The following is a 17,975-nucleotide window of genomic DNA, read 5'->3' on the forward strand; positions in this document are numbered from 1 at the left end:
TTGTTTTTGTTTGTTTTAAATTAAAAATTGAATATGTGGGTTTGATTAATAGGAATATCACAGAGAAACATATTGCCTCAAAATACAGCTGTTTGTGGTCTATGCCCTTATATAAAGGACTCTTGTAAGCTAATTTCACTGAGAAGTTTCCACATTCTGACAATTACACTCATGCCATCACCATGATGCGATTGTGTTCAGTGGCTTTACTGAGCAGAGCTTAGTATTAAAATTTTATCCTTTTGGTCTCCTTCCTCCATAACAAAGATTCCAGGCCTTGCTCTGAGCCTATGGAAGTCACCAATGGGGATGTACTTGTGGCATTTTTGTCCTTGTAAGATTTGACCAAAATATTAATTTACATTTATATTCTGCCACAGAAATATCATTAGATTAAAATAGGTATTGATACAAGTCTTCTGAAGAGGCTGAGAGACAAAGGGATACTTTACAGTAAGATTTACACAGCAAAACTCCCAGTGCAATATTTTCAAAACCTGGACTGTTCTCAGCACCCCTGCCCTGGCAAAGCTCATAGCAGGAGCTCAACACTGTACGGGACTGGGCTTACAGGTGACGGGATCGGGTCCCAGAGCAAGACGGCTGCTGCAAAACAAGCGAGCTGTGCTCTTCTTTGTTCAAATCTGAGTCTTAAGTGTGTCTCGGGGGTGGTCCTCAGCAAAGCTGCTCTGCCGAGGAGCTCCCAAGCCAGGCTGCGCATTCTTGCAGCCTGGTACAGCGTGAAAGGCCTGAAGGGCTGGTATTAGTGGATTAAGGAAAGATTTCATTTCCACAGGAAGATCAATAAAACAAAAGGAGCTGGGAAGAAAGTGGACAGGGTGGCTGATTGATGCTCAGCGGGGCTCGGCATTTCAAGGCAGGGAGCTGGAGTCCCCTGACAGGGACATTATGCCTGTGTGACAGGGGCAGGCCACTGATGTCACTCATAGCTCCTTTCGGAACCCCAGCTTGCTGGCACATTTTATCTAACTCGTCTGACTGGCACCTGGCTTTGAAAGGCAATTCCCCCAGCTCCAAGCCTGGCCAGAGCTAGGGGCTGGCAGGAGACTGTCCAGGCAGGGTTTAGCTTTGAATCGAGAGGAAGGATCACACATCAACACACAGCCAGACCTGTGAGGGGGCTCTGCTCCAATGTTACCTCTTCTTTCCTCAGGACCATGTAATCCTGACCCCACCTCTGGAAGAACAGCAATGGTGCTTGGAAGTCTTTCCAGGCTCCATCCCTGTACTCCAGGAGTGCAGAGATCTACTGCATGATCTTCTGGCAGCTGCTAACACTGTCATCACAGGCAAAATCAGACGCAAGGGAAGCATAGAGTACGCTACATGCTGCTGTGGCACCTACCTTCTCCCCTGGGGTCACAGAGATCCTCCAGACACAATGGGAATAAGAGGGGTAGCCATTTGGAAAGCCAGGGGCTGAGAAATTCCCTGTTGAGTCCTGCAAGGTCTCTCCACAAGCTATGATAGAGGGGAAAAAAAACAACACCATGGAGTGACCCTCTGAAAGATACCAGGGTGTATCAAAACATTTGCACACGGTTGCTGTGTGCAGGTTGGTGGCTGGTACTCTAATGATGTTCATTCATGTGCTGGGAAAGGTCACTGACCACCTGAGACCTCACCAAAGGGATGATGCGAAACTTGTCAGGATTCCCAGGACAGAGATTACCAGTACAAGAACACAGGGGAAACAGGTTTTAGAAAAACACCAATCTTCCTTCCACACATGAGCACTTTTAGTTTTCAGTCCTACTGAGGAATAGCTCATCCACTAACCAAACGCAAAATATTAACCGCACTCTACCTCGCAACCCCAAGACTGTTACAGCAAATCTGTTTTCCCTTCGTTACAAGCTGCTCAATTAAGTTCTCCTTAGTTACCATTGTTAAGTGTCTTTTTTTTCTCTTTGAGCTAAAACATCCTAAACAAAAGCAGGGCAAGCCCCACTGCCCTCAAGCTTCAGCTGTCCAGCACCTACCCTGCTGTCACAGTGTGCACGATAAAACGTGAGAACAGCAGCTTGTTCTGCTCTGCACCTTCCCATTTTCGCAGCCTGCTGTAGATAACGGAATGTAGCTCCCAGAGTGACTTTCGGGAAGCGAGTAACATGCACATACATGCATATGCTCCTTTAGTGAACTGGAGCTTCCAACATCTGGGAAAGCCACAGCTACTGTAGTTCCTGCTCTCTGAGCCAGGAAGACTGAGCTGGAACAAGGAGTGACCATCTACATCTGCAGAGCAGCTGACTGGCCAGGTCACAGGACCACAAATATCAAAGCTCCCATTTCCTTCAGAGTCCACACTATACACATGCGGATACCCATCCCAAGGAGCAAGGACCTTGGCTTGCCTGCTTTTCAGTTGTTTTTTTCTAATTTCATAACCGCTTGATGTTAGGAAACTGGCCTTGACCAGCAACTTGGTTTCCTCAGTGACAGCAAGGCAGCTCCCAAAAATCCCTTGTTAAGCAGCAGTGCTTTGAAAGATCTGACAACCCCAAACATCTGTCCCCCTTTCTCATGGAAATGCCAGGGGATGTTCCTCTGCCTCATGTTATCACACACTCACTAATTTTTCAGCTATAGTCACGTCTAAATGCGCACGTCAGAAGCTGGAGGTGAAAAGAGACTGGTCCCATGCAAAAAGTGTAATATCTTCAAAGAGGGGAGAGAGAGCCACCTAGGCCAGAAATTCTGAACTTCCCTGAAGCAGTTTGACAGGTCAGACTGGATGAACAATACACAAGGATACAAAAAAGGGGTGTGCTGGATTGACTGAAATAGAGTTGATTTTCTTCATGCAGTTAGAAACTCCTTTTTCATAGCCAACACAGTCGTTTGGATTTAGTTTGAGAACAGTAAGATAACACCTCGAGCCAGAATTCATGTTTCTCTTCAAGTAACTTTCCAGTGTTTTTGAGTTGGAATGAAGAGAATGTAAGAACTTGCTGTTAGCTTAGTTGTTGTCTAGGAGACCAAGGTCCTTCTGGGCTCTCTGTGTGCAGGTGCGAGGCAGCTAGGACAAGGGACATGGATGCAACAGACCCTGACTGACATCCAGGCTGATCAATGAGAATACTCCACATCATTGGTGTCATGCTTTGTATTTAATGAGAGCTGGCTTTTCCGGCTTGGGCAACCTGTCCTGGTTCTGCTCTGTTCCAGTTGAGTTATGTTTGAGAGTTTCTTTTAGTCTGCCCTATTACCATTCTGCTGTTTTGCAGTGGGCCTCTGGGCCTTTCTGCCTTTTTAGCATTTTTGTCCTCTCCCCGGGATCGGCTGTTCAGCACCAGTGTGCTCTCTCTCTTCCTGGGACTGGCTGCTCGGTATGGATGGAGCTCGGGAGGAATTGCACACAGTATTGCTTATTATATATTTTATTTTTATTTTTTACTTATTAGTAGTAGTAGTAGTAGTAGTATTTTGTTACTTTATTAAACTGTTTTTAGTTCAGTCCACAAGTTTTTTCCTTTGCTTTCGATTCTCTCCCCTACTTGGGACCAGGGAGAGGCGGGGAGCGAATGAGTGGGTATCATGGTTTTGATTGCTAGCTGTGGTTAAACCATGACAGAGGTTTTGCTCAACCAAAGAGCTCCTAGGTGTACTCTGGAATGTGGAGTCACTACTGGGAATGAGTTGCACATATGTCAAGGCACAGGTCAGCATGAGACCTGGCAAAGCAATTCCTGTCAAGAAAGTCACAGGTATTTTAAACTACTCAGAAAAAAGCACCACTGAGCAAACCAGGCAGGTAAATGCCTACACCTGTCCCAAAGGAACAAAGAAAATAAATGAGAGCTCAAAACCTCTATGCTGCTCCTTCCTTCTCAAGCAGTTTTGAACCCCAAGAACTCTCTCTACCATCATGCAACTTCAAAGGAGCATTGCACATCAAGCTTTAGTTTCAAAGCATTCCACAGAAATAGCTAATATCCTTCTGCCTCTCCCAACGGGTTTGGCAGGTGACGCTGTCTATATTCTTCAGGTGAGCACAGAGGATTGTAAAAGGTGATGGTCTGCATGAACTGGAGAAGAAATCCAGACTTCTATTTGCAGAACAAATACATTTCCTTCCTCCTCCACCTCTTGCAAAGATGCCTTGCCTTGTTAACTGTATCAGAGTCTGTTAGGGTAATTCCAGCTCCCATGACAGTCCTAGGACCCTCAACCAAGGAATGCATGCTGCTCCAGCAGATAAACTTCTCAAAGCAGCTGAATCCCAGACATATTCATTCTGAGGACAGCAAGCCATTCTTCAGATGATCCTCTGGCATCACCACTGGTCAATGCACGGTCTAGAGTAGCCACCACCTTAGGATGGCTCTAGGAATGCCAACATCTGACAAGGTGTCCCAATAAAGAGGGGATTCTAATCCATAACTTAACAAGATATATAAATGTCATTTTTCCCTGCTCAAAAATCTATTTAAACAAATATTAAATGACAAAGAGAACTCTAAAACACTGGGAACACATACTTCATTACCATAATGGCACTGGACAAAGAGGATTACTGCCCTCAGCTGAACTTCAGCAAAGCTTTCCAACCACCCAGACTTAATTCTCCCAAGCGTAACTACACAGTACCTTGCAAAACTGTAATTATGGAACAGGCACTAACATATCTACTACCAAGCACTACTCTGATAAAATATCGTGAAAGCAGATGTAGCTAACTATCCAAACCTTGCAGAGGAAGCTCTCCAAACCTGCTGGGAGAGGCTGGCCTTTCAGTGCAGAGGAGAGCAATTGCCTGCATGTCTAGGGAGAAGCAGGATAATAATGAGCAATGAGCAATAATGAGCAATGCAGAATCTCTTGCAGAACACGCTGATACGCAATACAAATGTACTCCATTTAGTCACTAAGCCAACAGGTCCAGTAAGACTACTGTTTGGTACTTCTGAGGCCCAAGAAACTGAGCTGGGGTGGTTTTCACATGTGGTGAAGGTGCTGGTGCACAAATAAGCTGCTAGAAAGGAACAGAGGTGAAAAGCGAAGTAGGAAAGGTCAGTGCTTCAGAAGTCATTTGCAGATGTAGTTGAGTGACAGGCACTTAGTTCACCAGCTGGTTACTAGTACACTCCACCTTTTTCAAGCTGAACATAGTATTGGATAGGATGACATAATGCAGGACCATTCTCAATTTATAGTTTAGCCATCAGCCATCACTGCACAGTTAGCAGAGCTACACACAGAGGCCTGTTTCCTTTAGCATAGCACAAGATTGCTGGATGTGCCATTTTAAAGTCTTTTGTAGCTACTATACTCATCAAATCCTCAACATGCATCTTTATAAAAACCTAGCATTTAGTATTATGCAGTAGAATGCATTTTGTTTTCCAGAAATTCCTAATCTAATCTGGTTTCACCTGGCTTGATACTAACTTTAACCCAGCAGGTATAAGCTTTGGGGAATTAAGAACAATTTAAAACAGCAGGGTTTGAGAATGGAAAAGCTAAGACAGCTCTAACTGTAGCAGCCACAAGAGCTCCAGCCTAATGAGTTGCAGAGCCCTGTTTCTTGCAATAGACACAGCAGTCATTCTGGCTTGTACCACTGCACACTTGTAACTCATCCTTCACTATGCCAGCTCTTTTTTGGGGGCCCTTTCTCAGGCATTCTCAGATGGACACTCTCTTTCTAAAAGTGAAACCATCTGCTGTTCAACTTCTGGACTATGTTGTTGCATTTTACTTAAAAACCCTCAGCTTGACTACTGAACAAAGTTGTCCTCAAAGTCTCATTCAGACCCTGCTCAAACATACAACAGAAGTCCTTTGGGTTTGAACTCCTATGCTTTGCATTTCGCACAAGAAGAGAACTTTTCAAGCTACAGATTCAAATGGCAGCTGAGGATGTTAATGTCATTAAATATACTGCATCCCTTCTCTTCAAATGCAACCTGTGAATAAATTTTGAGGCAAAGGAAAAAAAGAAAACCAGCCAAAACAATAGGTATTTGAAGAAAATTTGTTTAGTAGGCTTAAAGCTGTAAACAATCTGCTGTCAAATGTTTTCTGAACTGACATAACCTCTGCTAAAACTCTCTGGAAAAAATTCTAGAAAGTAGAGGAGTTCTAGTTTGCAAGTACAAAACTGAGACTCATAAGGGTCCTCATTTTAAGAAAGTTGCTTTGTAGCTTTTAGTTTTACTTTAACCTCAGGCCAAAGTGGCTTTTCAGCTTGCTTTAAGAAATCTGAATCTGCAGTTGATGCTTCCAGCTATGGGACTGAAAAACCTGCTTGGATTAAGTCTGACTCAATCAAAAGACATGGTGCAAGACATCTCTTTTTTTTTTTTTAATTTTGAGTGTTCAAATGATCCAATTCCTAAACTCATCTGTGAGATAATTTTCCAAGAACTACATCTTGTTCAACCAAAAGTGAATTAGAGAAAATTATGAGTGGTAAAAACAAACAAACAGACAAACAAACAAAAAACCCAAACAAAAAACAAACAAAAAAACCCCAACAAAACAGCAACAACAACCACCACGTCAGTTAGAACTAGCATACCTAAGAAAGTTATATCACTCACTATAAGCTAAGTAGTGATCCCCAAATATCACAGAGCCTGAAGTACCGTTGATCCCTAGAATTTATTTTAGACCCTTATGAACTCACACTCTCCGACATGGATACAGAAAAGAAGCAGATTTGCACACCAGCTATCCCACATTTCCCATGGCCTCATTAATAGTTCACAGAGCAGTGCCAGCCAGCCACTCACTTGAGATGTGACTCTATACTGGTAAAACTTTTCTCTCCTACTAACATTTTCCCCTTTGTGATAGGTTTGTTCCAAGAAAATTAGTCATTTATGATCTTATTAGGTTTATGAACAGTCAAAGCCACTCTCAATGGGATCAACATGCTGGCCAGACCAACCATTTAGATAGACTCCTGGGCCGTGCTTGCAAAAGTCCTTTTTTTTTTTTTTTTTTCATTTTACAGAGTCATTCTGCAGAATTAGGGCAACTCTCATTCTCAAGTATCTTATCATGAATGTTTCATTACCAGTAGAAATTCAACAGAGCTTGTTAAATTTTCACTCTCCGAGCATCACACTTTCCATGCTATCTTTCTCCTCAGTTGTTGCAGTCTGTACCACAGGCACCACACCGGGTGCCACCTTTGCTTCAAGCCTCTCTTTACATCCCCACATTTAAACTGTCCACCAGTCTGGCAGATTTCTTCTCTGGAATCTGGTTTTCTCTGTTAATCTATTCAGCTAAAATTGTCACATAAACTTCCGCTGTCTAATATCTCCACTTCAAAAGGATCCTTTTGTTCTGATTAGTAAATTTAGTCTCCCAATCCCATCTGTGACCCAAATGCTCTTTTTGCCAATCTTTTCAGATCCCAGACAAACCAGGACTCAGTACATCACACATATATAGATGGATTCTCTACCAAAGCTCTTCCCAGTCTATCAACCCTTTTGCAGCGGAAAGAAGGATACAGCTGTCTCCTGAACAGCTCAAAGCTCCAGCTTCCAGCACCTGGTTGCTTCACAAATCAGCATCTTTGGGCTTTCTTTGACGTTATTTCCCAAACCTCAGTGCAACACACTATAATCACAGAGACACACTTCGGGCTTCCTTAAGGCTCATCCCTGTAACAACACCTATATAAATAACCCAACAGAAGTCTGTTGGTTGGTGTGCAGAGACCCTGGTCTACCAGATCTCCCTCTGCCACTTTTCTAACTGCTAGTCCCCACTCTGTCCATGGTCTTGTACATTGATTTAATTTGCTATGAACAAAGCCTACACCTTTAAGTCTAGGCAGTATATTTATATGAAGCTAACAGCAAAATACAAGTCTTGGCTTAGCCCCCCTCCCCAGCCTACTCTGCAGCTCCTCTTACTAAGTTTCAGTCGAGAACACTGGACAAACCTGAATCCCCAAAACAAACAGGAATTCCAGCAAAGTGCTAATAGGAGACACATGTTGGGCAAGTTCAGTTCTTCCACATCTCCAGCTTGAAGCATTTGATTGTCTATGTTTCCCAAGTCTCTTTTGTCAAAGGGACCATTAAGGTGATCTTGAACTCCAATGCTTTCCAGGTAAAACCATGTGTCTACAATAAAGCTGGAGCCATCTCCACAAGCCATATTTACCTGGGCATTTGTACAACTTCCTCGCCTGAGCGATGTCTCCCTGACTCAGGCGAATACGCTGACCAATGGTTGGCCGGACCCCATTATCGTCACGACGGGGAAGGATAGTGTCGAGGAAAACGCCTCTGAATGGAAGAACACAGAGACAAAGAGGAGTGACATAGGGAAAGTGACACGATGCATAAGAAGTCATCCTGGCAAGCCCCCTACAGCATCCCCTTTGCCATATATCCCATGCTAACAAGCAAGAGTAATGTATATTGTGATAACCACATCATGAGGTGGCCTTCTTGCTACAGCCAACACCTTCTAAATATACAGGCAAGTCTGCCAAGCCAGTAAATTTGTCTTTGGATATATCAAGATTGCCACTGCCTCTGTTTGAGTATAGATGCATTCGTGGCCATAAATCAGAACAGGTAAAGAAATATTCTTGCAGAAGGTTCATGGCACATCTGGCTCAGCAGGAGCACAGATTGGACACTTAAGCCAAAGGGGCAGAGGAAAGGGGAGCTTGTTCAGTAGCAGATGGAGTTGGGTTGGCAGAGACAAGTGAAAAAGATCAGTGCTCTACCTTTGTTCTCCATGAGTTTCCAAGCTAATGACTCCATTTCTCTCTGCCTCTTTTTCCTCACTCCTATTTCTTCCTTGTGGCACTTCATACTCAGGAACTCTCTACTGCACTTCTGATGTCAGTCCAGAAAAAGATTTAATCCCACTTATATCAAAATTCAAAGCCCACGCATCCAGGCAAGAGCCTGCATGCTGAAGAGACCCCAGTTCAGTATTAGGGCTACAGGGTTAAAGGCAGAGCGAGGATCAGAAACCTGAGCTCCAGGTTGGGAAAGTCCTCGTGGCCAGGCTGTCCAGTCCACAGAAACCATCTCACTGCACTCCTGAATGTTTAACAGGTGCCAGTGAGTTTGAAACTTTGGCATCACATCTGGGAGGCAGACTTCTTTTTCTGAAGGAGAGAATACAACTGTCTGTGGAGTCTGATGGGAAATCAGGGCAGAAGCAATAATTTTTTTGCTGCCTAGTCCTGATATAAGAGTCTTTAAGTATGGATTAAGCTCTAAGTAAACAAGTAATTCCGTTCATTGGACTGCTCAGCTGTGTAAGAGCTTTGGGAAGGAGCCCGAGAGGGCTTTTTTTATACTGGTTTAATTTTAAGTAAATACTGCAAGTAGAGTATTTGGATCACAGCTGTCCAGAGCTGCAGCCAATATTCTTGAACAGAAAATATCATTCTATTAAACATACATTGTGGGGCAAAATTCTGTTGTAAATATTAAAACTAAAGAAAAAAATAGGGGGGAAGGACTTTATTTTAAAAAAATAGAATCTACTGTTGCATGGGGGATGTGTTCTTTTTTTTCAGTGGCAGGAAAATTCCTGATCAGCCCTAAAATCAGTGCTTACAATCTCTGAGGTGAGCCCATCACATTTTGATTGACAAATTCAGGCTGGCATTCCACATGTCAGCTGCATGCCTCAGGCTCAATTTTTTGAAGTTTACATATCAAAAATAAATTCTTCAATTCCAGAAACAACACAAACAGAGAAACAGATCTGTTTGCCCACAGTTAAATTTTCAAGCCTCCTCAGGAGTTCACAGAAGAACTTGGCATTTGGCAGGGACATAGTTCTGTGGCCAGTGAAATGCTTTCTGCAGATCTCCAGGCTGAACCAGGGAGGAACGACAAAGAGAAACCACCACTTGCCCATGCAAACTTTTGATTCTTTTTCCCATTACAGCCCTCATAACTGCATACTCACAGCCCCCAGACCATAACATACACCTAGGGGACTGCTCGCACAACACAGACATCCCACAGCTTCAAATTACCTTGTGATTAGTTATATTACTTGCTAAACACATTTTATTTCAGAAGGCTTTACCCTAAGGTTGGACCAGTAAGATTTCTGGTTTTGCTTTTCCTACCAACTGAATTTTGTGCTTCTTTGACACGTACTGCTGAACACGACTCCAGATTAGAAGGCAGCAAGTATAGTTCCTCTCATTTTACCATCAAAAACACTGAGAACAGAGGAGAGTGTCTTTCTTGTTTAAACTGCACAGGTCCCAGCAGCCCCATGCTGTCTACCCAAACCCCATTTGCTGAACAACACTTATGATTTTAAGTTGCACATTTCACAAGTGTCTTCAAGAGCACTAATACTTTGGCTCACAAATTAATCAACACCAAGCGGACATCATTAAGAGTGCCCAAGCTGCTCTGTTTAACACCAGAATTGTTTTTCAATAAGATAACGAACCTCCCTTCCCAGAGGTAAGAAAATAATCAGGAATCCTGGATGCTCCATTCTCCTGCTGTCCAGGACCCACCATTGCTACTAGAACAACAGAGTAATTAGCACCCACATAGTACTCTGAATGTGTAAGGTGTTACATAAACATTATGAAATTATCAAGTGATCTTGAGAAATGCTGAATATTCACCAACCCATCTGAGGGCATTAGATACAGGTGCTTTTTAAACATCACTCAAGGAAGCAGATGTTCAAGGCAGGTTAAGCACTCAGCTGCAGGTATTATGGCTACATTTTGTTCCAACTCTGCATTTATAGCCCCATCTGCAGAGGAGAGACAACATAACCCTACTTCTACACAGTAACACCTGTGGAGGATGTAAGCACTGTGTGTCTGTCTGGTGCAGGATTAGGATGGTGTGTTGCCAATATGTCAAGAAGATGCCCCTTGACATATAGGCAGTGCTACCAGCATCCTGATTCAAACAGCAGCTTTGCAGAGGTCACGTTCTGTAACTCCAGGCTGTGCTGCCATGTCTAATTGCAAGAGGCTCAGTGAATTAAGGTAATGCACTATTTGCTTAGGGCTCTGTGGAGGTTTAAACTTTCTTATTGCTAAGCCACCATTTATGGGTCTTGACAGCAGTAAAAGAAATTGTTTAATGAGACAGCAATATTCAATTTCATTCGCTGTCATGTCTGTAAGGAATGCACCAGGAAATAAAAGCCTGCAGCCATACTCTGCAAAACAGGCAACTTTCTGACACAGACAAGAATAGAGGTTCCCATGGTAAAAACCTGTTACTGCTGTCATTACAGTCTCTTGTGCCATACGCCTGTTCCTATTAGCTGCAGACACAAATCAGAAACATGTTTTGCTGTGAACTGAAAATGAGCAGTGACTCCTGCAGAAATTTTCAAGAGCACCACTGGAAACAATTTCCACTACTAGGACTCATTGTTTCAGAAAAACTGTCCCTTTCTGTTCCAGGCACAAAGTTTAGAATAAAAAGGGCCTCAGACCTGCAGCAGCATTCGACCACGGCAAACACCATATGATTTGCTATCATCAGTATTCACAGGAGTCATAAATGACATGGTTGTGCTAAGTGCCATGTATGAGTTGCTTCAAGACAATGAGCGACAGACACGACTGTGTCCTTCACCTCCTCCTCACACGTCCTGTCTCCAGTGGTGGGGTGCTCAGACCATCTTTTTGCTATGTGGATGTTCTGGTGTATGCAAACATATTAACACAGCCACTACAGCTCTTCCCTTAGCAGTGTCACACAGAGGCTATCTCCCATTCTCAGCTACTCATCTTAATGAAACTTGCTGGAACTCAATATCTCCACGGGCTCTATGCCTTTATGAGTTTTGGTTGCAATTAGCCAGCACCTGCAAACCACTGTAAGGTGGGAAGGAGATATGCATACACTCACAAATCTCTACTGTTTGGCCAAAGTAAGCATTGCTCTCTTAGGGAAGCAGATGTCAAGAGAGGTCTTGGTAAAGCAAAAGCCTGTTCCCAGCACTGCCTATTTATGATGAGAGCACAATCGGCCCACAGAGGCACTTAGTGCTCAGTTCAATTACTGCATAAAGACTGCTACTGGGGTGAGGGTGGGTCACAGGGACAAAGGGCTTAAAGAAAACAGACTTAAAAATCCTATTAAGCACCAATTTAAATTTAGAAGGACTCTTGCCATTTTTATCCCCTTTTGGCCCAGCAGTGTTCTGAAGGACCCTGGTTTTCAAGAGACACAGACTCAAAGGCATCCACAATATAAATGGCAGTAATAACTTAATCTTGCTTTTGTGTAAGACAATTCCAACCATTTAGAGACTACAAAATGCTGGAAGGGTCCAGTAGATGCCTCAGGGGAAGAAAAATTGTTTGCTTTGGGTATTTGGTCCAAAGAAATCTCTGAAGGCTGCAAAGCACCCTTGCTCAGCCACCATCTCCCCCTTGCAAGAACAAACACCATTTCAGCAAGTTTGATAATTTTTCCCAAGTTGCTCATTTCACCTCTCTACCCAGTAGAGCTGTCTAATCACAAAATGGGATGAGATGAGAGTCAAGGGCAAACAGGCTACACAAAAATTGGCCAGTTAGTTGGGGCAGGAACAGGACTGAAAACTTCTCCATGAAGAATCCAGTCACACAGAAACACAGAGCTGCAGAGGTCGTGATCTAAAGCACAAGCATAAATGGTTAAAAAAAAATAGCCAAGCAATTGAAGCTCATGGTTTAGAGTTTAAATTCGCCCCTTGGCAAACGTGCTCGAGGTTTGGAAGGCAATATTGTCACTCCAAAGCACAAGCTGGATGATCAAGAGATTCACGGTGTTTTTATTATCCCCTTGAAGGTGGGCAGTTACATACATACATACATGCATGCTGGCTGGGAAGGTTGCAAAACATGCTAACATGCTTTTGGAAGGTCTCCAAGACTATCAGCACTGGGTGAATACAGTGGGGAGGGGAAAACAGGAGTTCACTATATTTTTCTTCACCCACCTTGCTTTTTCAAATATTTTCCAAGCTTTGCAACACAGCAGAGCTCACTGCAACTATCACATATCTCTGCAATAAACCACAAGTCTCCTTCTAGGCTCCATGCATCCCACAGAGCTAATCACAACTACTGAAAATAGTCCTAAGCACATTTAACCTTGGATTATCACCTGGAAAATGTGTTCCTAGCATAGTGCATGATGCTATCGAAGTCATAGGTCTCTCCCAGCGAGTTCACTTCCCCAGCCTCCATCTTTAAAAAGTTGTACTCCTGACCTGTGATGCCAAACACAAAGGGAAAAAACAAATCACTTAAAAAAAAGGCGCCTTTCACCTCTGGGCACCTAAAATGAAAGGGATATACTCCTACATTCCAACAATTCCAGCTGGCCATCCAAAATCTCTACTCACCCAACTATTCTGACCCCTATTCTAGGTAAGGACTAGCAACATTTCTTCTTCTCCATCCCAGCTCACAGACCACTAGGGTTTTCCACAAGTCCTGTAAGAAAGGTTTCCACCTACCCAAAAGCCAGGTGGAATAAACTGAAGTGCTATTTTTACCTTGCTGTATGTTCTCTCTGATGATTGTGACATGCTGGTCCCTGTCAGGCCGTGTGTGCTCATGCCAGAAACCCACCACATGACCCAGCTCATGAGCCACAATACCAAACTTGTCACAGTTTTTCCCAATGGATATCGCCTGAGGGCCACCTCCTCGGCGACCCACATATGAGCAGCATCTGGAAGAGAAAACCCACAAACCCATGCAGCACATCAATGAATAGTGGAAGCTTGAGATATAGCAACAGGAGATGGCATCTGGCAGGATCTAGGACAGGCCAGCAGCTGCATACGCTATGTGTACTTACGTTATGTGTGTGCGTATTTATAAATAAAACACATAAGTGCATATCTATAAAAATGCATATATAAACTTAAGTGTTATCCCAGGAAAAAGAATCTAGAAAGGCTTAGCACCTTCTTCTGAGCAAATACTTAATTATCCTTGCAAACCTTATTGGAAGCAACCAGATGCATCTCTGTGACAGATTCCCCCATGTAGCCATTGGTCTATTCTGACCAGAGCTAGTCTTAAAAGCTGTTCATCAACGAAAGGGACGTTTGTAACACAGACGGCTGCAGGGAATGTGTGTATCACTTACCCGCACGTTCTGTACGTGAACACAATGAAACTCTCTTCATCAGTTCTCTCCACAAATGTCACACAAGTGTGCTTCTCCCAGTGCCTCATTGCTTGCTTAAAGATAGCTCTTTGGGTTCCTGAAAAAGAAATCCAAGAGCAGCAAACAGTCAAGGTCTGGCTTTCACGAAAATCTCATATAGACTTCGTCTGGATAGAGGGACAGTCAATCTTATACCTGTAGACACCTCTAGGAATCTGGGACCCACTTCCAACTACAGTGCTAATTTACTGTATCATCCTTATGCTTGATTAATTGCTCTAATTAAACAGGTAGCAGTTTTGGTTAAGCACATCAATATTTCTGCTTATGAGAAACACCACCTTACTAGGGATCTGCATACCAGCTACTCAGTGGCATGCCACATTTGCTTTCAGGACATAATGTAACATGACCACACACATCTTTCAAGACCCAGGAATCCCACAAGTGCTACAGATGCTTCCCAAAACTAAGGCAAAGCTGTCATCAGGTAGTTTATCTTTAGAACTATAAGCAAAAGCCATATAGGAACCAGAGGCAGTCTTGGGACAGTGTAAGAAGCTGTAGAGATTCACTGGAGAATCTGGGAAGTGGGATTTTATGCCTGTCTCATAGTAGCAAGACAAGCCACAGGACCTTCCCTCCCCAGGGAGTCAGACACCTGCAGCAGTCACAGCATCCAGAACAGTCACACAGACAGCAGGGACGCGATGCCCTAGAGTGGTACATGGCCCCATGAGGTTTCCTTACAGCACTGCCTTTCCAGCACAGCCTGCAGAGCAAGCTGACACTCTCGAGAGGGACTAGAGAGGGACAAAAAAACAGAAGTACATCAGAAAGGGACAAGAAACACAGAGAGGAGCTCCAGCATGGGATTAAGCTGAGGTAAAATGCCAAGCTGAACACAGAAGAGAACTGTGCTATGGTGAGAGCTGCTTCATACATACGCATCCAAATGGAAGGATGGTTTTATCTATTCTGGACTGGTTAGGGCAGTGGGAAACCTGTAACACAGAGAAGACTTTCTTGTCAGCCCCTGAGGGTAGTGGTGGTTGTTCTCTGACAAGTGTGGAGCAACAGCTGTGGCTATCAGGCTACTCAACATCCTGCCAGGTTGCACAAGCCCCTTCTTCTGTAGGAGGTGCACAGACCCTTCCACTGGGGCTTCAGACTCCTGGCAACAGTGTGGGTTCCAGAATGAGGTAAGGTCTGGATGAATATGTTTAAGAGGTCTTGAGGATCACCCCAAACTAGCAGGAGGAGCAGGACTGGGGAGACAAACCCACACTGTACAAACTGCCCTTTGTTACTGGGACAAAGTGCACCACAGGAGCCCAAGGTAACATGGTCTGCTGGAACTAAGTGGGACATGGTGGAGGCAGCCTGGGGGGAACAGCAGACAGGAAAGAGCTGGCTCCAGTGGGGCACAGAGTATTTCTCATCCATGAGTCAAGGAAACTAATCCCACAGGGAACCACTGAGCTATGGAGAGGTGGCATCAGAGCAAGTTGGCTGTTTGCTTTGCATGAGAGACTTGCAAGAGACCTGCTGCACTCCAAGAGACATTTTAGCTTGGACAGTGCCCAGGAGATGCTATAGAGATTCTAAAACAGATACTCTGGAGACCTTCTGATCCAGCTCACTGTTACTGTTACACAGCTAGAGGAGACCCTGAAGTCTGGTGCGTAAACCCAGCAGGTCAGGAAGCAGAGTGCACAGGTAAAGTTCTCCAAGCGAGGATTCACAAAGCACCCCAGTGTCTTTCTGCTCCTGCTATTCCAACAGCAGAGAGGATCCCTTTCAGGAAACACAGGGTGAGTGCAGCTCACATGTGCTGGCAATCAAGAAAAGTAACTGCGTAACCCAGTTATTTCTTGGACTCCAAGAAACTGCACACTTCATTCTCAGGCTTCCACAGTTCCTGGTGCAACCACACGCCCACCCTGACTCAGGAGAGAGGCTCCTAAGGACCCAAGTCATTTGTGGGAAAAGTCTGCTCCCGAGATCTCCCTCACATTTTGAGACACTCACCCCTGAGCAAACAGGGAGCAACGTTTTCACTACTGACCAGTGAAATTTCCTCCGATCACATAGGGGATGACTCCCCCTGGCCAGATCCTCTCAGCCCTGGATGTGGTTGCCCTGCGCACTCTGGGAGAGGAGTGTGTATCCATCCCAGACTCATCTGTATATTCCTTCCTCTTCAGGCTCCTCGCAAGCGTTGTATTCTGCCTGCCGTCTGCAAGACAGAGTGGCAATACTGTTTAAATCCTCTTTAGTTCCACCTGCAGCCCTCAGGTAATACCCTGGAGCTTCAGAAAAAGAAAAACAGAAAAAGCGAGATGTTAATGCAAACCTGAAGCTGTAGCCAGATTTGCCAGTGATTTGTTTGGGACTCAGAGACAGTTAATCTGTAGCAACCTGGCCCTTCTTGTCTTGGATCCTCCCTGTGCACTGTGCAAAACCTATTGTGCCAGAAAGGTGTAAAGGGACATTCCCCCCATCTGTAGCCACTCACTCTCTCCAACAGCAACTTCGTAGATGGGGACACAGCACTTAAACGAGGGTAATGGGAGTAGTGAGATCAAACAAGCCCAGATGCCACTGTATGTTCTCAACTTGTCCTACTCATCCAGATCTGCAGGGAAAAGTTTATTCAGGCAGGGTTGGCTTCACAACAGCAAGAATTACTCATTTGAGTTGGCCTTGGAAGAAGAGGACAGGCCACTTAGACTGGAACTTATACTAGTCAAGGCTGAAAAGTATTACATAAAAGTGTTTGTTTTCACATGTTAGGTCTCCAGTGCTCTGGAAACAACACTAGCATGTGTCAGGGCTGCACAGACACCACTTCTTGGCTAAGGTGCCTGTATCGCACAGCCAATCTGTCAGCTGGACTTCAGCAAAGCAGTAATTAAACACGGGGGTTGCTACACCTGCAGAGAGTGCTGGCCTAAAGGGAACTCCCTCCCCACCTAGAAAGAGGCAGCTTTGCTGGCAGTGGCTCCTCAGTGCTGGTGTCCTCTCTGAAGCTTCGAGAAGCTTCCAGTTGTGGTCTTGTGATTTGTGTGGAAATCAACAAGACTGGCTGCAACTTTGCTTCTCAAGTCAGGGACATAGGCTGCCAGGTTATGAAAACGCACAAGCCCTGCTGAGACCTTCCTCCATTGACTAGAGGGGCTCCTGAGAGCCTCTCTTCCCATTCATCCTTCCAGTGGAAGCACCAGTAAGCAAACCACTACTGTAAAGGCTGAAGGGATCAAAACAATGGGAAAAAAATTAAGGCAGTGCAAGGGGATGGAAGGAATGAACTTCAAACCCTCCCTCCTGCTTCACCAGGTCCAGCCCTTCCCCGCTCAACACCCTGCTTCGAGCTGCAGGACAAAGCCTGGAATTTGCCTTTTGTCCTTCTTCCTCCTGTGAGAATGCATGTAAGATCACAGGTCCAGGCTGATCCTGTAAACAATACCTTACCTACATGAGTGGGAGAAGCCAACTGCAAAACTTGGCCTGGGTGATAGCCCTGCTTCAGGGCAACAGAAACTTAAACTGGTTTAGCTGAAACACTCCTACAGCAAGGATCAGCCAGCTAGCATTACATCTCTGCCTTGGAGTAAAATGTTTTTGCTGTCCCAGTGACAGTCAGGGCTTCCTGTACATCCTGGGTCTGGCTGGGATGGAGTTAACTTTTCTCATAGCAGCCCATAAGGTACTAGGTTTTGGATTTGTGGCTAAAACAGTGTTGATAACACAGCAATGTTCAAGCAACTGCTGAAAACTGCTTGTACAGCATCAAGGCTTTCTTTTTCTCACTCTGCTGAGAACTGTACACCCGCCAAGCAA

The 17,975-nt window shown here is 44.5% G+C and overlaps 1 protein-coding gene across 1 annotated transcript in view; it reads right to left on the minus strand.

Annotated features, from left to right (window-relative positions):
* Window positions 1-17,975, minus strand: part of TLL2 (tolloid like 2) — a gene marked incomplete at its 5' end in the record, with an annotated part of 89,773 nt that overhangs the window by 20,701 nt on the left and 51,097 nt on the right. The window contains 6 exons of the mRNA XM_082052839.1: window positions 1,367-1,482; window positions 8,155-8,279; window positions 13,116-13,221; window positions 13,510-13,688; window positions 14,112-14,229; window positions 16,201-16,371. Coding sequence (XP_081908965.1) covers window positions 1,367-1,482; window positions 8,155-8,279; window positions 13,116-13,221; window positions 13,510-13,688; window positions 14,112-14,229; window positions 16,201-16,371 — 815 coding nt within the window. The remainder of the gene's footprint in view (window positions 1-1,366; window positions 1,483-8,154; window positions 8,280-13,115; window positions 13,222-13,509; window positions 13,689-14,111; window positions 14,230-16,200; window positions 16,372-17,975) is intronic.

This window comes from Streptopelia decaocto (assembly GCF_964273445.1).
Source record: "Streptopelia decaocto genome assembly, chromosome: 5".
Taxonomy (NCBI): domain Eukaryota; kingdom Metazoa; phylum Chordata; class Aves; order Columbiformes; family Columbidae; genus Streptopelia; species Streptopelia decaocto.